The sequence below is a fragment of the Pinus tabuliformis genome, chromosome 9 (assembly GCF_031772625.1).
Source record: "Pinus tabuliformis cultivar Carrire ecotype Pingquan chromosome 9, CPIR1, whole genome shotgun sequence".
NCBI classification, from domain to species: Eukaryota; Viridiplantae; Streptophyta; class Pinopsida; order Pinales; family Pinaceae; genus Pinus; species Pinus tabuliformis.
Window position 1 is genome coordinate 209,817,864 of NC_142307.1, and position 16,143 is coordinate 209,834,006.

General features: G+C 41.2%; 1 protein-coding gene across 1 annotated transcript; it reads left to right on the forward strand.

Annotated features, from left to right (window-relative positions):
* The first annotated feature begins 12,035 nt into the window (after nt 1–12,035).
* On the forward strand, nt 12,036–13,212 carry LOC149147892 (uncharacterized). The gene is made up of 3 exons (XM_089441998.1): nt 12,036–12,138; nt 12,349–12,713; nt 12,874–13,212. Exons 1-3 carry the CDS (start codon nt 12,036–12,038, stop codon nt 13,210–13,212), a joined length of 807 nt encoding a protein of 268 aa, XP_089298124.1.
* The last annotated feature ends 2,931 nt before the right edge of the window (nt 13,213–16,143 follow it).

The window sequence follows — 16,143 nt, forward strand, 5'->3', positions numbered from 1 at the left end:
TTCTCTCCAGCCTTTCTCTCTGCCCTCCAAGCTCCCATTTCCTTGTGTTGTTCCTTGTGGATGATTAGCCTATTACCAAGAGGAAAAACAAGCCTTCCAAACTACGCAATCCTCAAGGATGAATCCTTGACTGCATGCACAAGTTTTCTCCATGAGAAAATACATTCAACTGATAGTACACTTTCCTTGAACATTAATCTCAACTGTCTTTCTCAGAATAGAAATGCATGAGTTTCTGATGAGGGAATATTCAGTTAACTGGAGTAGCACTAGTTGAGTGCATTAATGCAACAACTGACTGTTAACTCACTATTAGTTCCTCAAACAATTTGGAACTAATTTAACTGACTTAACTCAGTAAACTGAGTTAAGTGATTACAGCTAAAATATAACTCAATCTTATCTCCTTAATTTAAGGGATAACTCTTGCATGACTTCAGGAAGACTTCCAACTTGAATTTCTCCAACTAAATAATTTAAAATAAATAAATTAATTATTTCCATGTAGCTGTTAAGACTAAATTCGATTTTAATTCACAATTTAATTCAAGGACAAATTAAATTGGAATATTCTTATTGCCATATTTCAAAAAACTCACCAAGATATCCGGGGTTAGATTCCAGTTCGTACTGTCTAGAGGAATGTTGTAAAGTTTATTGCTCATGGACTTACTCTTGTTTGCAGCTGTCTTCCCAAGCTTGTTTTGTGTTTTCTGATTTGGGATGGTTGGTGGATCAAAATTCCTCAATAGTTCAAGCCTTTCTTTCATGTCCCCAATTGTAGGGGGATCCCCTTGATTTATGAGATTGTATCACCCACCTTTCTTTAGGGGTTGCTTCTCGGTGTTCATTTTCTATGCTGCTTGTGAGCATTGACACATGTTCATCACCTGCCCAGTGCTGGGTGCCTCATCAGATGCAACATATTCCTCATCATCTTCATCTTTCAAATGACACTACACATTTTTTACCACGTTGGGAAGATTCTTTCATATTGAGTCCGCAACTCATTTCCATTCCAGACAAGTTCCTTCCGAGTGACCATCTAGATGGAATGAGCATAACTCTGAGTTTGTGCATAGTTCCATTTGGAACATGGAGCTGGTGCTCTACGCAGTTTTAGCCAAGAAGCGGTTGCTTCCTGATGACGTACTCCCCTTCTTTTGTCTGGGAGGTCGGATGCTTGCAGATGTATTAATCATTTGTTGCTTTAGCTCAGACACCTCTATTGTCAAGTTCTTGACAAGACAAGTAAGGGTTTCAAATCACTTGCTTCCTTGTCTTTACTCTTTCTCGAAGTAGCCTCGGGCTTCCTGCTCGCATCTTTGGAGTCTTTTGCTAGTTCAGTATCCCTGATGTATCCAATCTTGCATAAGTGTTTTTCCATAGAGATCACATCCTCACAACTCACCTGATGAATTGAAATACTGGTTAACAGTGCAAACATATAATAGTTGACAATCATGGAGTCATGAGGTTTTGTGTCTACTGCAAACTTGTTCAATATGCATAAAAACCTCTGATTAAAATATTTGACTCTCTTTCGACTCCATATTTAGAATGCCCAACTCTTTGAGAAACATGGTAGGGGTCTTGTCATTAGAAATTTTTTCCAGAAACATTCTTTTGAGCATATGCCTATTATGGATGGAATTGACAGGAAGGATATGATACCCTACTACAACTCGGCCATCCAAGGTACACAAAAACAATCTGCATGCAACGTCATCTTGTCATACCTCGAGTGTCTGCATTTGCATGTAGAAGTTGTCCAAGTGGTCTTCTCCCTTCATGGTTTTGTTAGGATCATATTTTGTCAACATCCTCTCCAAATGCTTTGGCATCTCGTGAAAAACACCCAGGAGAGCCAATGGTCCTTGAGTCATCCATTCTAGGTTTTGGTAAGCCATGTCTTCTTCTTTTTCATCCTCCTCTTCTTTAGAATTCGATGGTTCTGGCTCTGAGTCTATTGATTCATCTCTACCTCCGCCTCCTCCGCTGCCTTACCCTCTGTCTCATGTACCAAAGTCTGAGCCAAAGATCACGAGGGTGTCCTATTCTCCCTATCGGAAGACTGGAGGTTCCTCTCCGTTCTCAACAGCTTCTGCCAGACCTTTGAACATGGAAAGAACTATTTCTTCCACTGATGATAGAACAACTCTTGTGGGAGTGGTATTTCGATTCTTTGGTGCATATGGGAGATCTTTTATTCCTGGTATCAATCTGATTGCTTTGGCAAATTGACAGGCGATGGGACGAATAGAGCAGAGGTGTTGATATGAAATTTAGTGTTCACATATGAGAGGTGAGTAGTAACCAACTTCAGAGTTGTGCATAGGTGAGAAGGAGTGCGGGTTACTACCTTGACCAGATGATTGATGGGTGGGTGTGAGAGGACATTCAACCATAAACAACTTGCGGCCCTCCTTCTAGTGCCAGAAATGTTGACAGTGTTGAACCAACCAACATTTATAGGATCTACCTCATATGAAGTCCTAACTAGAGCTCACATTGTTTTGTGTAGGAGTCCCATCCGATATCATGGCTCGATTGCCATTGCCTTAAATATTTTCCTTAGCTCTTTCTTTCTAGCACATGAGAGTAGTTTACTTTGTATTTCAACAATGAGGTTCACTTGCCTCGTGAGTGCTTAGTGTCGCTTGTGTCAAGGTTCTTTCGTTGCAGAGGGAGAGGGTGAGAGTGAGTCTTAAGTCAAAAGGGAATAGTCCTGACTCTGTTAGAGACATACAACATAGTAGGACATGTGCAACTTCTAGCGGAGTAGTCCACATGGATGTGGAAGTCGTAAACAAAAGGGTGAATAGATAGCACATACAACAACCAATGGAATAGTCCACATGAGTGTGACGGTCATTATAACAAGTTTATGAGAATGAATTTCTTTAGTGTCCGATGGAATAGTCTACACAGGTGAGACAACCTTAAAAAGTGATATAACACATTTCCAATGGCATATTTACTAGAACAATCGAAATAGTTCAATTGTCTTAATACAGGTTAAAGCAACATGCATTACAAGCATCCAAAGAATAGTCTTACAAACGAATACAATACATGTGTGAAACTGTGTTGGCCTATTAATAAGCTTTTGAATTAAGTGAAAGTTCCAAGACACATCCATACACCACTACATCACTAACCTCGATAGTGGGGAGTTGGAGCAATTGTTCGCTCCTCAAAGAAAAGACTACAGACTCTCAAGGCTATGTGGGAGGAGCCAAGGTGAAAAGTCTGTTGCATGTACAAATGAGGGGTATATATAGCCAAGGGTGAACTTGTCCCTTGTGACTCTTCGACTTCCCTCAAGGTGTGCAAAGTCTTCGATGGTCTTGGTGTTCTCTTGATGTTGCACATGTATGTATCCCCTTTGCTAGTACTTGGCATGCTTCATGTGTTTGTCCATTCGTGAACAAGTCCCCTAGAATGTGCTCCTTGTTCATCTTGTTTGTCACTATTCCATGTCTCATCCATGTAACTACATCTACAATCACTCATGATGAGATGACATCAAATACATAAATTTTCTAGTCTACCATGATGCATCATCTTTCGTTTTTGGTGCAGGTGAACGGGAGAGAGGAAAAGGCTATGAAATTGTGTAGAGCACATTTTAGGCCAGGATGCAAGGCTCTGGGGCACTGTCAAAGAAAATTGTGCAGAGGTCACTGGGAGCTTGGGATGAGCAGTCTGGAACAAAAGTGGAATTTTATGGGTTCTGGCTCAGCTGGGAGGAAGAAATGCACAATTTTTTCAAGGAGGCAGTGTGGGCAGTAGGGAGGACATTGGCAACAAAAAATGCATAGATTCTCCAGGGAGGCTGGGAGTGGTCTGCAAGAGCGTGCGGGCCAAAACTTCACAGAACTGGGAGGCAGGCATGTAGGACATGTTTGTGCAGTTTCCGGGTTGAGTAGGGTGTCAAGCAGTTGGTGGATAGTCCAAGAAAACTGCACAGGTTTTAGGAGCAGTAGGCTGGCTGACAGAGGGATTGACTGACATAACTTTGAAATTTTCAGAGATAGTGCAGTAACAGGCCGTGGGTGCCTGTCCCTCTTGTATGCATAATCTATTCAGTCAATGGAGGTAGGCATGCCGATAGCTTCTGCATAATGTTTTGGAGGAGTGAAACCTAGGGTCACTGCCCAGTCAAACTCTCTAGTTGACTAGTGGGAGGCTTGATGGATTGGCTTGCGGGTAGAGCAGACTGAGATGGATTCTTGGGAAAATTTTGTGTTGTTCTGGGTGACAGTCAACCAGGTTAACTCCAGGATTGCACAATTGTTGGCGTAAGGGGGCCTGACCCAAGTTCAAAGTTGTTATGCAAACCAACAAAACCCTCAACTGCTAGCCCTTTTGGCAACAACCTATGTAACGTAGGTTGTAGTCTCACCTGAAGAAGAATGGGTGGATGCTAGAACCAAATTTATGCATCCATGGATATGTGATAAGTAGTTTCTAAGTCTGCACAGCTTCAAATCTGCCTTCGCGCAGATTGATATCTTCATAGTGCCTGTCACTGCAGCTAGGGAAAGATGGCTTCTAGACCTCTACGAAGTTCTACGATCAATTTTTGTGGACCTTAAACCAATAGATTATCTACTTACTCACATCAATAATCAACCCTAGATCGGAGTTCGCATAGATATATTAATTCATCAGAAAACATAACAAAAATAGATTTTAACTTCACGAAAGTAGATAACTATTCATACCATGCATCATTAAGATAGGTTTGGTGATTTCACGCAGCATTCATTCATTATTTCATAAAAATATACCATTAAGAGATATAATATAACATAAAAATATTCACATAAATGCACATTAATACTTCAAAATCAATCTATATTGATCTTCCACGTTCAGATTACAGACTCTTCTACCCTGCGCACTTAGCTGCAAGGGTCTGTGCACTGAGCTGTGGACTCTACCTAGGCCTTCTGCACGCTCAATTGAATGAGCCTTCCCTTCTTCACCTAAGTACAGGAAGTAGAACCTTCTTGCCTTAACACTTTCCCAGGACAACAAAAACTATTTAGCATACACAATTCTCCATCAAAAGTTATCTCTAAGACTTTCTATGACTCAACTATTTATAGATTTCCTTCATACAATACCATGGTCCACAGACCATGGGAGAATCTTAAAACCAACCCAAAAAAGAGGCTAAATTCCCTTCGACTCCTATTTATCTGCGTGATCCGCATGGAGACTTTACATCTTTTGCGAAATTGGGTTAAATTAACCCCAACACTATCCATAGGAACCCTAACCCAATAGACCCCCAACACAAATATCGTGCCTCGCCCTCGAGTCACTCAGCTAGCACCTTGATCTCACTGCAAAGACCTCCCAGATCAACCTGCAACCCTACTACTTTTGCAGCACTCTGTGCCGCTGCTTCCTTCAATTCTTCCTCCAATTTCTCCATGGTTGGACCCTCCACTGTGAGGCACATTGTCCTCTGTGTCTGCTGTAGCACCTTTAGCTTTTGCTCTAGTGACAAAGTAAGCTGACTAGATTCCTCTAGCCATGGCTGTAATCTGGTCTTTAGTAGTGCCTCTTTCTTCTGCAATTCTTCAACCTTGCCTTGTAGCTACTTTCCCTTTTGTAACTTCGCGAGGCATTTCATTGGCACAAAAGTGCACACAGTTGCTCGAACCTCATCATAATTCTATTGCGTCCTGCAGACATCTATATTCAACTTCTACAGGTTTTATTCGTCCATAATTCCATCATTGCATCAAACATGGAGGATCAGTCATTGACTGCAGTATCCCATGTATTCATTTCCTCCTTGATTGCTGCTCCGCACTGCTCCTGAACCTCTGGCGAAGTCTTGGGATGCAATTTCAACTACAACTCTGCTATTTTCATCTGGAGAATGAGTCATTTGTAGCTTGGCGAGGTTGGTATAAGTCATTTGTTGGAGAATGACCTTCTTTTTCGACGCAGGTAAGGAAGCAAATGATGGGCTTGCCATGAAATCCTCCCAGAATTGTGGACTCATAAACTTCAGACAACAAATCGCCCAGATAAGCCTCAAAATGCAAAGTGTTCTTCGGTGGTCCATCATGCGAGATTTATAGGGATATTTGAATTCAAATCCAATCGTTTCCCCCAATTTATGATAATAAATGTCTCTTTGGTGGCAGATATTCAAATAGTTTTGCCATAAATAGCGCCTACCTGCTCCTCTGAACAGATTTTCAGCCATCAACTCATGAATAGTAACCTCAATGACTACTTTTTGACTCTTCTGCATGACACCATTCTCCATGGTGCAACTTGTCACTTGGCACACCCCTGTCATTTGTCGCACAACCTTTCTACCATGTTATGCACCTCGCTGGGCAACGTAGTTTATAGTCCCACAATTCCTTTCAACTGCCTGGATTACTAAGATTGTCCTATCTCCATATAGTCATTATACAGGGCCAGGATCCCCTATGTATAGCTTCAACCTACTTCCATTCACTCGCCCATAGAATGGTTTCCCATTCAGTGTCACAAGCTAAAATGCGTCGCCATCCGTGATCTCCTTGATAACATACGGCCCCAGCTAATGCATTTGAAACTTTATGATGCAGGAGCATCTAGCTCACCATGACCAAGTCAAGTCTCTGCTAGGTCAAAGAAAAGTTGAATTTACTTTTATTTAGTCTTTCTGTTGGTTGACATGAAAGTAGTAGGACTTTTATTATTTTATTTTATGTTAGTTAAGGGTAGTTGAACAGTTATAGTTATATGTTGATCTGTTGTTGACAAACTGTGATTATCCTTTTATTTTAAAGGGAAAAAGACAAATGTATTTGAAGAGGAAATCTTGTCATAAGATAAACGAATGTCTAATAACAAGTAATTGTAAGAGTCTGTAACTGAAAAAAAAAAAAAAAAACTGTACAGTTTCATTAACTGGAACAGGGAACCTATAAATGTAATAGGACAAATCATGTAAGGGGTTCCGTTCAATACCTCTCGCACTCAAATAAAAGTAACAACAGAGAATTCAAAAGTTTTGTCCATCTGTATTCTTACAGTAATTTATGTTTTTCTGTTTAATGATTATTTCGAATACACAACTAACTATGTACAGATTTTGATAAACATATACTTCATTGTGTTCCGGAGAAGAGACAACCAGTGAATACAACAAGACCAAGGAGCAGACATGAATATAAGGGTTTTTAATTCATTAAAGTAGACAGTGGAAGTGAACCAGAACTTCGCATAGGCCAAACACCTGCAGGCCGAGCGACAGTTTCCACATTGCATCTCAAATGACAGCCGAGTAGCATTGCAAGCAAATTCACAGAGTTCGTGTAATAGAGAAATTATACATTGAACTTCAAACACATTGAAAGCGTATGACAACAGTTCCAGCCACGAAATCCCAAGAAGACAAACAGCATACAACAACTAGGTAATTCAAAACAGAACCAATCTTATTATATCTTCTTGGAAGAACATTTTGCCAAATGTTGCAAAGTCCGGTATATTAAACTATTACAATAGCACTGTAAAATCGAAAATTGTTCATGCTCAAACCCTGAGCCACAAACCTTGGGTGAGGGTTTTAGTCATAACATTTATACACAACGTAGACACACGGACTCTGAACAGTGAACCCAAGATGAGGGCTTAGAAAAGGAGCCGTAGCCACAAATAGGAAATTTCGGTCTAAATAAGGTGGAAACCAAAGTTTCGATAACCAGAGCATTGCTCATAGCAAGCGTACGACAAACCCTTTCCATTTGAAGAACAGAGATTAAAAGACCAAGATGATGGACTACCATAAGTCAGAAGAGGTATAGCCTGCCAGGAAAAAACCGAGGCGTGTGATACCAAACCCTCCAACAACAAACCCCAACACCTGCACAACGAGAACACATAGGTGTTAGCGTCGTATTGCAGTAGAAGAGAAATTAAAGAGCTGGAAAGAAAATTAAGTCACTATGAGTGCCAGCAAATACCTAAGGGTTCGCAGCAAGGCCGAGACCGGTGTTCCAATGACAGAGCTGACGGACTGAGGAGAACAAGGAGAAATCCAGGTCAGGAACCGCAGAAGGAGGTTCATGAGTTGAAAACAAAGAAGGATAGGTTACCTGTGCACGCCAGAGGTGGAAGAGAGCCATCGAGCCGAGCCTGAAACAAAGTAGACGTTGTGTTGCCAAACCAGACGAGGAACATCAGTGCATGAGTTAACTTATAGCGGCCTGAGAGTCCACGACAGAAAGAAACCAAACACAACAGAGGTCTTACCCTGGCCACTACAGGACAAGTCACAACCAGCTACGAACCAAGGAACCAGGAAAAATACATTCACAATAGCGAGCAACCAGTAGCACAACCAAGACATGTAGCTTAGCTGCCCATTGAACCTCGCGGAAAATTGCAGAGGAAACCCTTGATGGGAGAACAACAAAAGACCAAGAAAACCATCGAACAAGGGAATAACCAAAGAACTAAGCGGGATACGCAAACACCAAGGTGAGTACCCTTTCATTAGACACATAATTGAATGCACATCAACTGAAATCCAAAAATATTTGTATTAAATTTTATCCACGTGTTGTCATTCTGTATGATTAAATCAACCAAACAGACATTGGAAATCATTCCCTTTATGACAAGTGTATAAAGAGTTGGGCTGGTCCCATCAAGTGGTATCAAAGCAGGCTAATTGATTGAAGATATGGAGAGAGGAAGGTGAGGTCGTGGTAGAGGTGCTCGACGGTTGGCAGAGGAAGGATTGAGAGCGGAGATTCGAATTCTTGCTGCCCGTTTGGAGGCAGGGAGAAGACGAGACCTAGAGATGGGTGATGAGAGCGAGGAGTAACCTGAAGCAGGAGCAGATGGACGAGAAGATGAGAGGCCAGAAGTGAGATTGTTGAGATCTGTTCTAGTAGCAAGCAGTAAACCCAACCAGAACTCCCAACCTATGACAACAGTCTGTCTATTGAGGTTTTATTGGATTGGATCAACGAGATGGATAAGTATTTTGAGTGTGAGGAAATCAGCGAAGACCGCAGAGTAAGGTTCGATGCGACTAAATTGAAGGGACACACAACCCTATGGTGGGATAGTGTCCAGAACAAGAGGAAAAGATTAAACAATGCACCGATTAAAACTTGGTCAAGGATGGTGGCCAAGTTAAAGGGCTGATTTATGCCAAAGGACTATCAGATTGCATTGCACAGGAAGGTGCAGAATCTGAAACAAAAGGGATTAATGGTAAGGGAGTATACAGAGGAGTTCTATCGAGTCAATTTGCAAGTCGGATATACAGAGGATACAACAGAAAGAACAGCCAGGTATGCTAATGGGCTAAGGTTAGATATTTTGGATGAAATCAATATTTTGTCTCTGAACAACACTAAGGAAGCGTATTAGAGTGCGATGAAGGCTGAAGAGAAAATTACCAAAAGGTAGAATTCCCAGAGAGGACAAGGAGCCCGCATGGGAAAAGGCCAGTCATATGGAAGAGGGCAAACTGCTAGTAATAATGAAGAAGGTAGCAGTTCCAGAGCTTCTGGATTAGCGGATAGAGGTGATAGCACGAGAGGCGGTAGATCATCCCAGCGTGGCAGAGGTAACGGCCAAGGGAGAGGGGCTGGTTACCAATGTTTTAGGTTTCATAAATGGGGACACAGATCGTTTGAATGTCCGGAAGCAGAACAAGCTGGACAGTGGGGTGCATATGTTGCACAGCTAGAAGAAGAAGCGATACCTCCCTAAGAAGAAGAAAATGCTCCAGAGACAGACGAAGCTTTAGTGCTGCATAAGGTATTGTTAAAACCAGTCAAGGAGATCACCGACCAGACACAACGAAAGGCTTTATTTAGAATAGTTTGTAAGTCACAAGGTAAGTGCTGTAAATTAATTATTGACAACGGTAGTATTGATAATTTAGTGTCCACAGAGATGGTAGAAAAGCTGGAGTTGAAGCATTTGAAACATCCAAACCCTTACAGAGTTTCATGGCTGCAAAAAGGCCATCAGTTGCTGGTAGATGAACAGTGCGAGGTGGAGTTTCAAATAGGCAAATATAAGGACAAAGTTGTTTGTGACATCATGCTAGTGGATGTATGTCACATACTGCTGGGCAGGCCTTGGTAGTACGACAGGAAAGTGGTACACGATGGATTGACGAATTGTTATAAATTTGTTAAGGATGGAATCAAGCATACGCTTGTGCCCATCAAGGAAGAAGGGGCAGTAGAAACAAGTGAACCAAGAGAATTGTTGGTTAGTAGAAAACAGTTTCTGAAACAAGTTGAAGATAGTGAGATAGGTTACGCAATAGTAAAGAAAGCAAGGATAATATTGTTGCATATGGAGGTATCATATTTACCTGTGGAAATCCAGGAGATGTTGCAAGAGTTTACAGATATATTGGTAGATGACTTACCAGACAAATTACCCCCCCAAAAGAAGCATCAGTCATCATATTGACTTCATACTCGGAGCCAGTTTGCCGAACAAAGTGGCATACCGAATGAGCCCCAAAGACAAGGAAGAAATCAAGAAGCAGGTGCAAGAGCTGTTGGACAAGGGATTGATAAGAGAAAGCTGAAGCCCTTGTGCTGTTCCAATGATCCTCGCTCTCAAGAAGGGAGGAGTGGTGGATGTGCACCGACTCAAGGGCCATCAACAAAATCACCATCCGGTACAAGTTTCCACTACCACGGATGGATGATATGATGGATTGTTTAAGCGGGACAACATATTTCTCTAAGATAGACTTGAAGAGCGGTTACCATCAGATTCGGATACGAGAGGGGGACGAATGGAAGATAGCCTTTAAGATGAATGAGGGGTTGTACGAATGGTTAGTCATGCCCTTTGGACTGAGCAATGCGCCCAATACATTTATGAGGTTGATGAATGAGATGCTGAAGGAGTACATCAGAAAATTTGTGATTATATACCTGGATGACATACTAATTTTCAGCTGGACAAGGGAAGAACACCTTCAACATGTGCGTAAGGTGTTGGAGAAATTACAGTAGAATAAAATGCTAATAAATTTGAAGAAATGTACCTTTCTACAGAAGGAATTGATTTATTTGGGGTTTGTAATAGTAGAGAATGAACTAAAGGTGGATCTGGAGAAGGTGGCAGTGATAGTGAATTGGCCATCTCCAAAAAAATTATTTGAGGTACGTAGCTTTCATGGATTAGCGAGCTTTTATAGGAAATTCATAAAGAATTTCAGCGAAATTTGTGCACCAATGTTGGACACCATTAAAAAGGCCAGCAAGCCTTTTTGATGGATAGATGCAGCGGAGAGAAGTTTCCAGTTGTTAAAGAAGAAGATTACTAAGAGGCCGATCCTGAGATTACCAAATTTCAAGAAGTTATTTTAGGTTCGCTCTGATGCTAGCGGGTCAGCGATTGGAGTTGTGCTCAGCCAGGAAGAGAAGCCTGTAGCTTTTTTTAGCAAAAAGCTGAATGAAAGTCAATAGAAATATTCATCGTATGATAAGGAGTTTTATGCAGTTATACAGGCATTAAAACATTGGAGGCATTATCTGCTAGGAAACGAATTCGTGTTGTTCTCAGATAATTCTGCAGTATAGTATGTAATGCAATAGCACAAACTAAACCACAAACATGCCAAATGGGTGGAGTATTTGCAGAGCTTCAATTTCGTATTGAAACATATTAGCGGGCAAGCAAATAAAGTAGCGGACGCGCTAAGTAGGAAAGCTCTACTTCTACAGGAAAGCACTGTGCAAGTGCTGGGTTTTGAGCACTTACGAGATTTATACCAGACTGATACAGATTTTAGGGAGGCCTATGAGGCATGCCAGAATCCCTTAGTAAGAGATAACAGTCCTTGGTTGGACTACAATCTACAGGAGAAGTTGATGTTTAAGGGAGGACAACTGTGCATACCTGACTGCTTGATGAGGGAGAATATTATTCGAGAGAAGCATAGCGGAGGTTTGGCTGGAAATTTCGGTGTGGAAAAGACACTCGAGTAGCTCAGAAATTTCTACTTCTGGCCAAAGATGCAGAGAGATGTGTGGCAATTCGTGGCCAGATGCAAAGTGTGCCAGTTAGCAAAGGGTCACAGTCAAAACACGGGACTGTATACACCGTTACTTGTTCCAGGTAGACTGTGGGACTCAATTATCTTGGACTTTGTCTTAGGTCTACCTAAGACACAATGAGGGTACAACTTGGTAATGGTAGTAGTGGACAGATTCTAAAAAATGGCACATTTTATTCCTTGTAGAAAAACCAGTGATGCCACCCACGTGGCCCACTTGTTTTTCAACGAGATTGTCAGGTTACATGGATTGCCTAAATCTATCCTTTCAGACAGGGATGTGAAGTTCACGGGACACTTTTGGCGTACCCTGTGGAAGAAAATGGATACACAACTGAGTTACAATTCTACTTATCATCCGCAAACGGATGGACAAACAAAAATTGTAAACAGGAGTTTAGGGAATCTGCTACAAAGTCTAGTGGGAGAGAATTCACGGATGTGGGATCGAGTGCTGGCACAGGCAGAATTCACTTACAACGATTCACCTAATTGCAGCACATGCTTCATCCCTTTTCAAATCCTGTATGGCATGCATCCTCGCAGAGTGCATGAAATACGAGATCTTGGACTGCAAGCAAGGCGAAGCACAGATGGAGAAGATTTCGCTAACGCGATGAGGGATTTTCATGAACAGGTAAAACTCAAATTACAGGACAGAAGCCTAAAGTATAAACAACAAGCAAATTTGAAGAGAAGGGAAGTATAGTTTAATGTAGGAGATGAAGTCCTCGCGCATTTGCGCAAGGAGCGCTTCCCTAAAGGTACGTACAATAAATTGAAGTTCAAAAATATAGGACCTTGCAAATTCCTTCGAAAAATTTTCAGCAAATTCCTATGAGATCCAGTTGCCACCCGGAATAGGCATTTCCCCTATCTTTAATGTAGCAGACCTGTTTCCCTACACAGATAAACTAGAGGAGAAGGAAGAATATGGAACCATACGACCCACACGGAATACCCAGGATAGAGGAGAAGCTTGGAAGAGACAGATGCCTTACGCTCAACCTCCCAAGATCGAGAACATTCTTGACAGTCAGGTGGCTAAACGAACTCGGTGGAAGGAATATCTGCAATACCTGGTCAAGTGGAAGAACTATCCTATTGAGGATAGTTCGTGGCTTGACTCCAAGTAGATTGAACAGACAGGTTCTTCAGTCGAGAAGCTCATGGACCGGAGCCATGATTTCTTTTTTCTTGGGGAGCCTGATGCAGGAGCATCTAGCTCACCATGACCGGGTTAAGTCTCTGCCAGGTTAAAGAAAAGTTGAATTTACTTTTATTTAGTCTTTCTATTGGTTGGCAGGAAAGTAGTAGGACTTTTATTATTTTATTTTATGTTAGTTAAGGGTTTTGAATAGTTATAGTTATATGTTGATATGTTGTTGACAAATTGTGATTATCCTTTTATTTTAAAGGGGAAAAGACAAATGTATTTGAAGAGGAAATCTTGTCATAAGATAAACGAATGTCTAATAACAAGTAACTATAAGAGTTTGTAACTAAAAAAAAAAAAAAAAAAGTAATAGGACAAATCATGTAAGGGGTTCCGTTCAATACCTCTCGCACTCAAATAAAAGTAGCAATAGATAATTTGAAAGTTCTATCCATCTGTATGCTTACTGTAATTTATGTTTTTCTGTTTAATGATTATTTCGTATACACAACTAACTATGTACAGATTTTGATAAACAAATACTTCATTGCGTTCCAGAGAAGAGACAACCAGTGAATACAACAAGACCAAGGAGTAGACACAAATATAAGGGTTTGTAATTCATTAAAGCAGACAGTGGAAGTGAACCAGAACTTCGCATAGGCCAAACACCTGCAGGCCGAGCAAGAATTTCCACATTGCATCTCAAATGACAACCGAGTCGCATTGCAAGAAAATTCACAGAGTTCGTGTAATAGAGAAATTATACATTGAACTTCAAACACATTGAAAGCATATGACAACAGTTCCGGCCACAAAATCCTAAGAAGACAAACAACATACAACAACCAGGTAATTAAAAAAAGAACCAATCTTATTATATCTTCTTGGAAGAACATTTTGCCAAATGTTGCAATGTCCGGTATATTAAACTATTACAACACTGTTAAATCGAAAATCGTTCATGCTCAAACCCTGAGCCACAAACCCTGGGTGAGGGTTTCAGTCATAACATTTATACACAGCGTAGACACATGGACTCTAAATAGTGAACCCAAGATGAGGACTTAGAAAAGGAGCTGCAGCCAAAAACAGGAAATTTCGGTCTAAATAAGGTGGGAACCAAAGTTCCGATCACCAGAGCATTGCTCATAGCAAGCGTACGACAAACCCTTTCCATTTGAAGAACAAAGATTAAAATACCAAGACGACGAACTACCAGAAGTCAGAAGAGGTAGAGCCTACCAGGCAAAAATCGAGGCATGTGATACCAAACCCTCCAACGGCAAACCCCAACACCTACACAACGAGAAAACACAGGTGTTAGCATCATATTGCAGTAGAAGAGAAATTAAAGAGATGGAAAGAAAATTAAGTCACTACGAGTGCCAGCAAATACCTGAGGTTTCGCAGCGAGGCCAAGATCGGTTTTCCAGTGACAGAGCCGACGGATTGAGGAGAACAAGGAGCAATTCAGGTCAGGAACTGCAGAAGGAGGTTCATGAGTTGAAAACAAAGAAGGATAGCTTACCTGTGCATGCGGAGGTGGAAGAGAGTCATCGAGCCGAGCCTGAAACAAAGTAGACATTGTTTTGCCAAACCAGACGAGGAACATCAGTGCATGAGTTAACTTACAGCGGCCTGAGAGCCCACGGTAGAAAGAAACCAAACACAACAGAGGTCTTACTCTGGCCACTATAGGACGAGTCACAACCAACTACGAACCAAGGAACCAGGAAAAATACATTTACAACAACGAGCAACTAGGAGCACAACCAAGACTTGCAGCTTAGCTGCCCATTAAACCTCGCGGAACATTGCAGAGGAAACTGTCGATGGGAGAACAACAAAAGACCAAGAAAACCATCGAACAAGGGAATAACCAAAGAACTGAGCAAGAGATGCAAACACCAAGGCGAGTACCCTTTCATTAGATACATAATTGAATGCACATCAACCGAAATCCAAAAATATTTGTATTACGTTTTTATCCGTGTGTTGTCATTCCATATGATTAAATCAACCAAACAGACATTGGAAATGATTCCCTTTACGACAAGTGTATAAAGAGTTGGGTTGGTCCCATCACTTTACCAAAAATTTAGAAAAGTTTCTATCATATAACAACACTAATTCATCCACCTTAAATGTACATAGCTTAATATTCCTATCATTCCATGCTTTCTCGCGCTCCTTTTGCACTTGCTGATGAAATCCTATAAGAAATCAGTCTTCTTACAACTACATCAATTGCGTGAGCCATTCCTCCAACCTATCATGGTCCACCATCTCGGTCAGTGCTGCAATTCGTAAACTTGGCACAATATACTCCATCGTCATGACTGCTTCAATCCCATAGACCAACTTGAACAGAGTTTGGCCTGTCAACTTTTTATAGGTCGTCCTATAAACCCATAACACCACAGGGACAACATGTCCCAATCAGCCCTCTACACGTTGTAGACCTTTATTAGTGCATTCTCCAAAATCTTGTTCAAAGATTCCACTATTCCATTCGCTTGTGGGTGATAGGGCGTACTCTTCTGATTATAAACATGGAATTCCTCAAGAATCACACTGATAGTCTCATTCAAGGAATGGGTACCCCTATCACTCATCAATATGTTAGGACAACCAAACCTAGTGAAAACATATTCAAATAAAAAGTTCACGGTAGTGGTTACTGTACAATCTCTAACTGGCTGCACTTCTACCCATTTGGTCAAGTATTCTGTAGCAGTGATGATATATCACACTCCTATCTTCTTTCCTGGTGGTTGTATGGCACCTATAAAATCAATGGCCCATTTCTCAAATACCTATGATGAAACTTAGGGATTCAAGGGAAATTCATCCCTTCACAAAGGCTTCCCCATCCATTTGCAAGCATCGCACGCCTCGCAGTATGCTT

Excerpts from the sequence above, each read along its gene's own strand:
- LOC149147892 (XM_089441998.1), top strand. The coding sequence starts at position 12,036 with ATGCAGAGAGATGTGTGGCAATTCGTGGCCAGATGCAAAGTGTGCCAG. Across the intron at positions 12,139-12,348 it reads TACACCGTTACTTGTTCCAG|ACAGGGATGTGAAGTTCACG; the intron begins GTAGACTGTGGG and ends CTATCCTTTCAG. Across the intron at positions 12,714-12,873 it reads TGAGGGATTTTCATGAACAG|GACCTTGCAAATTCCTTCGA; the intron begins GTAAAACTCAAA and ends TCAAAAATATAG.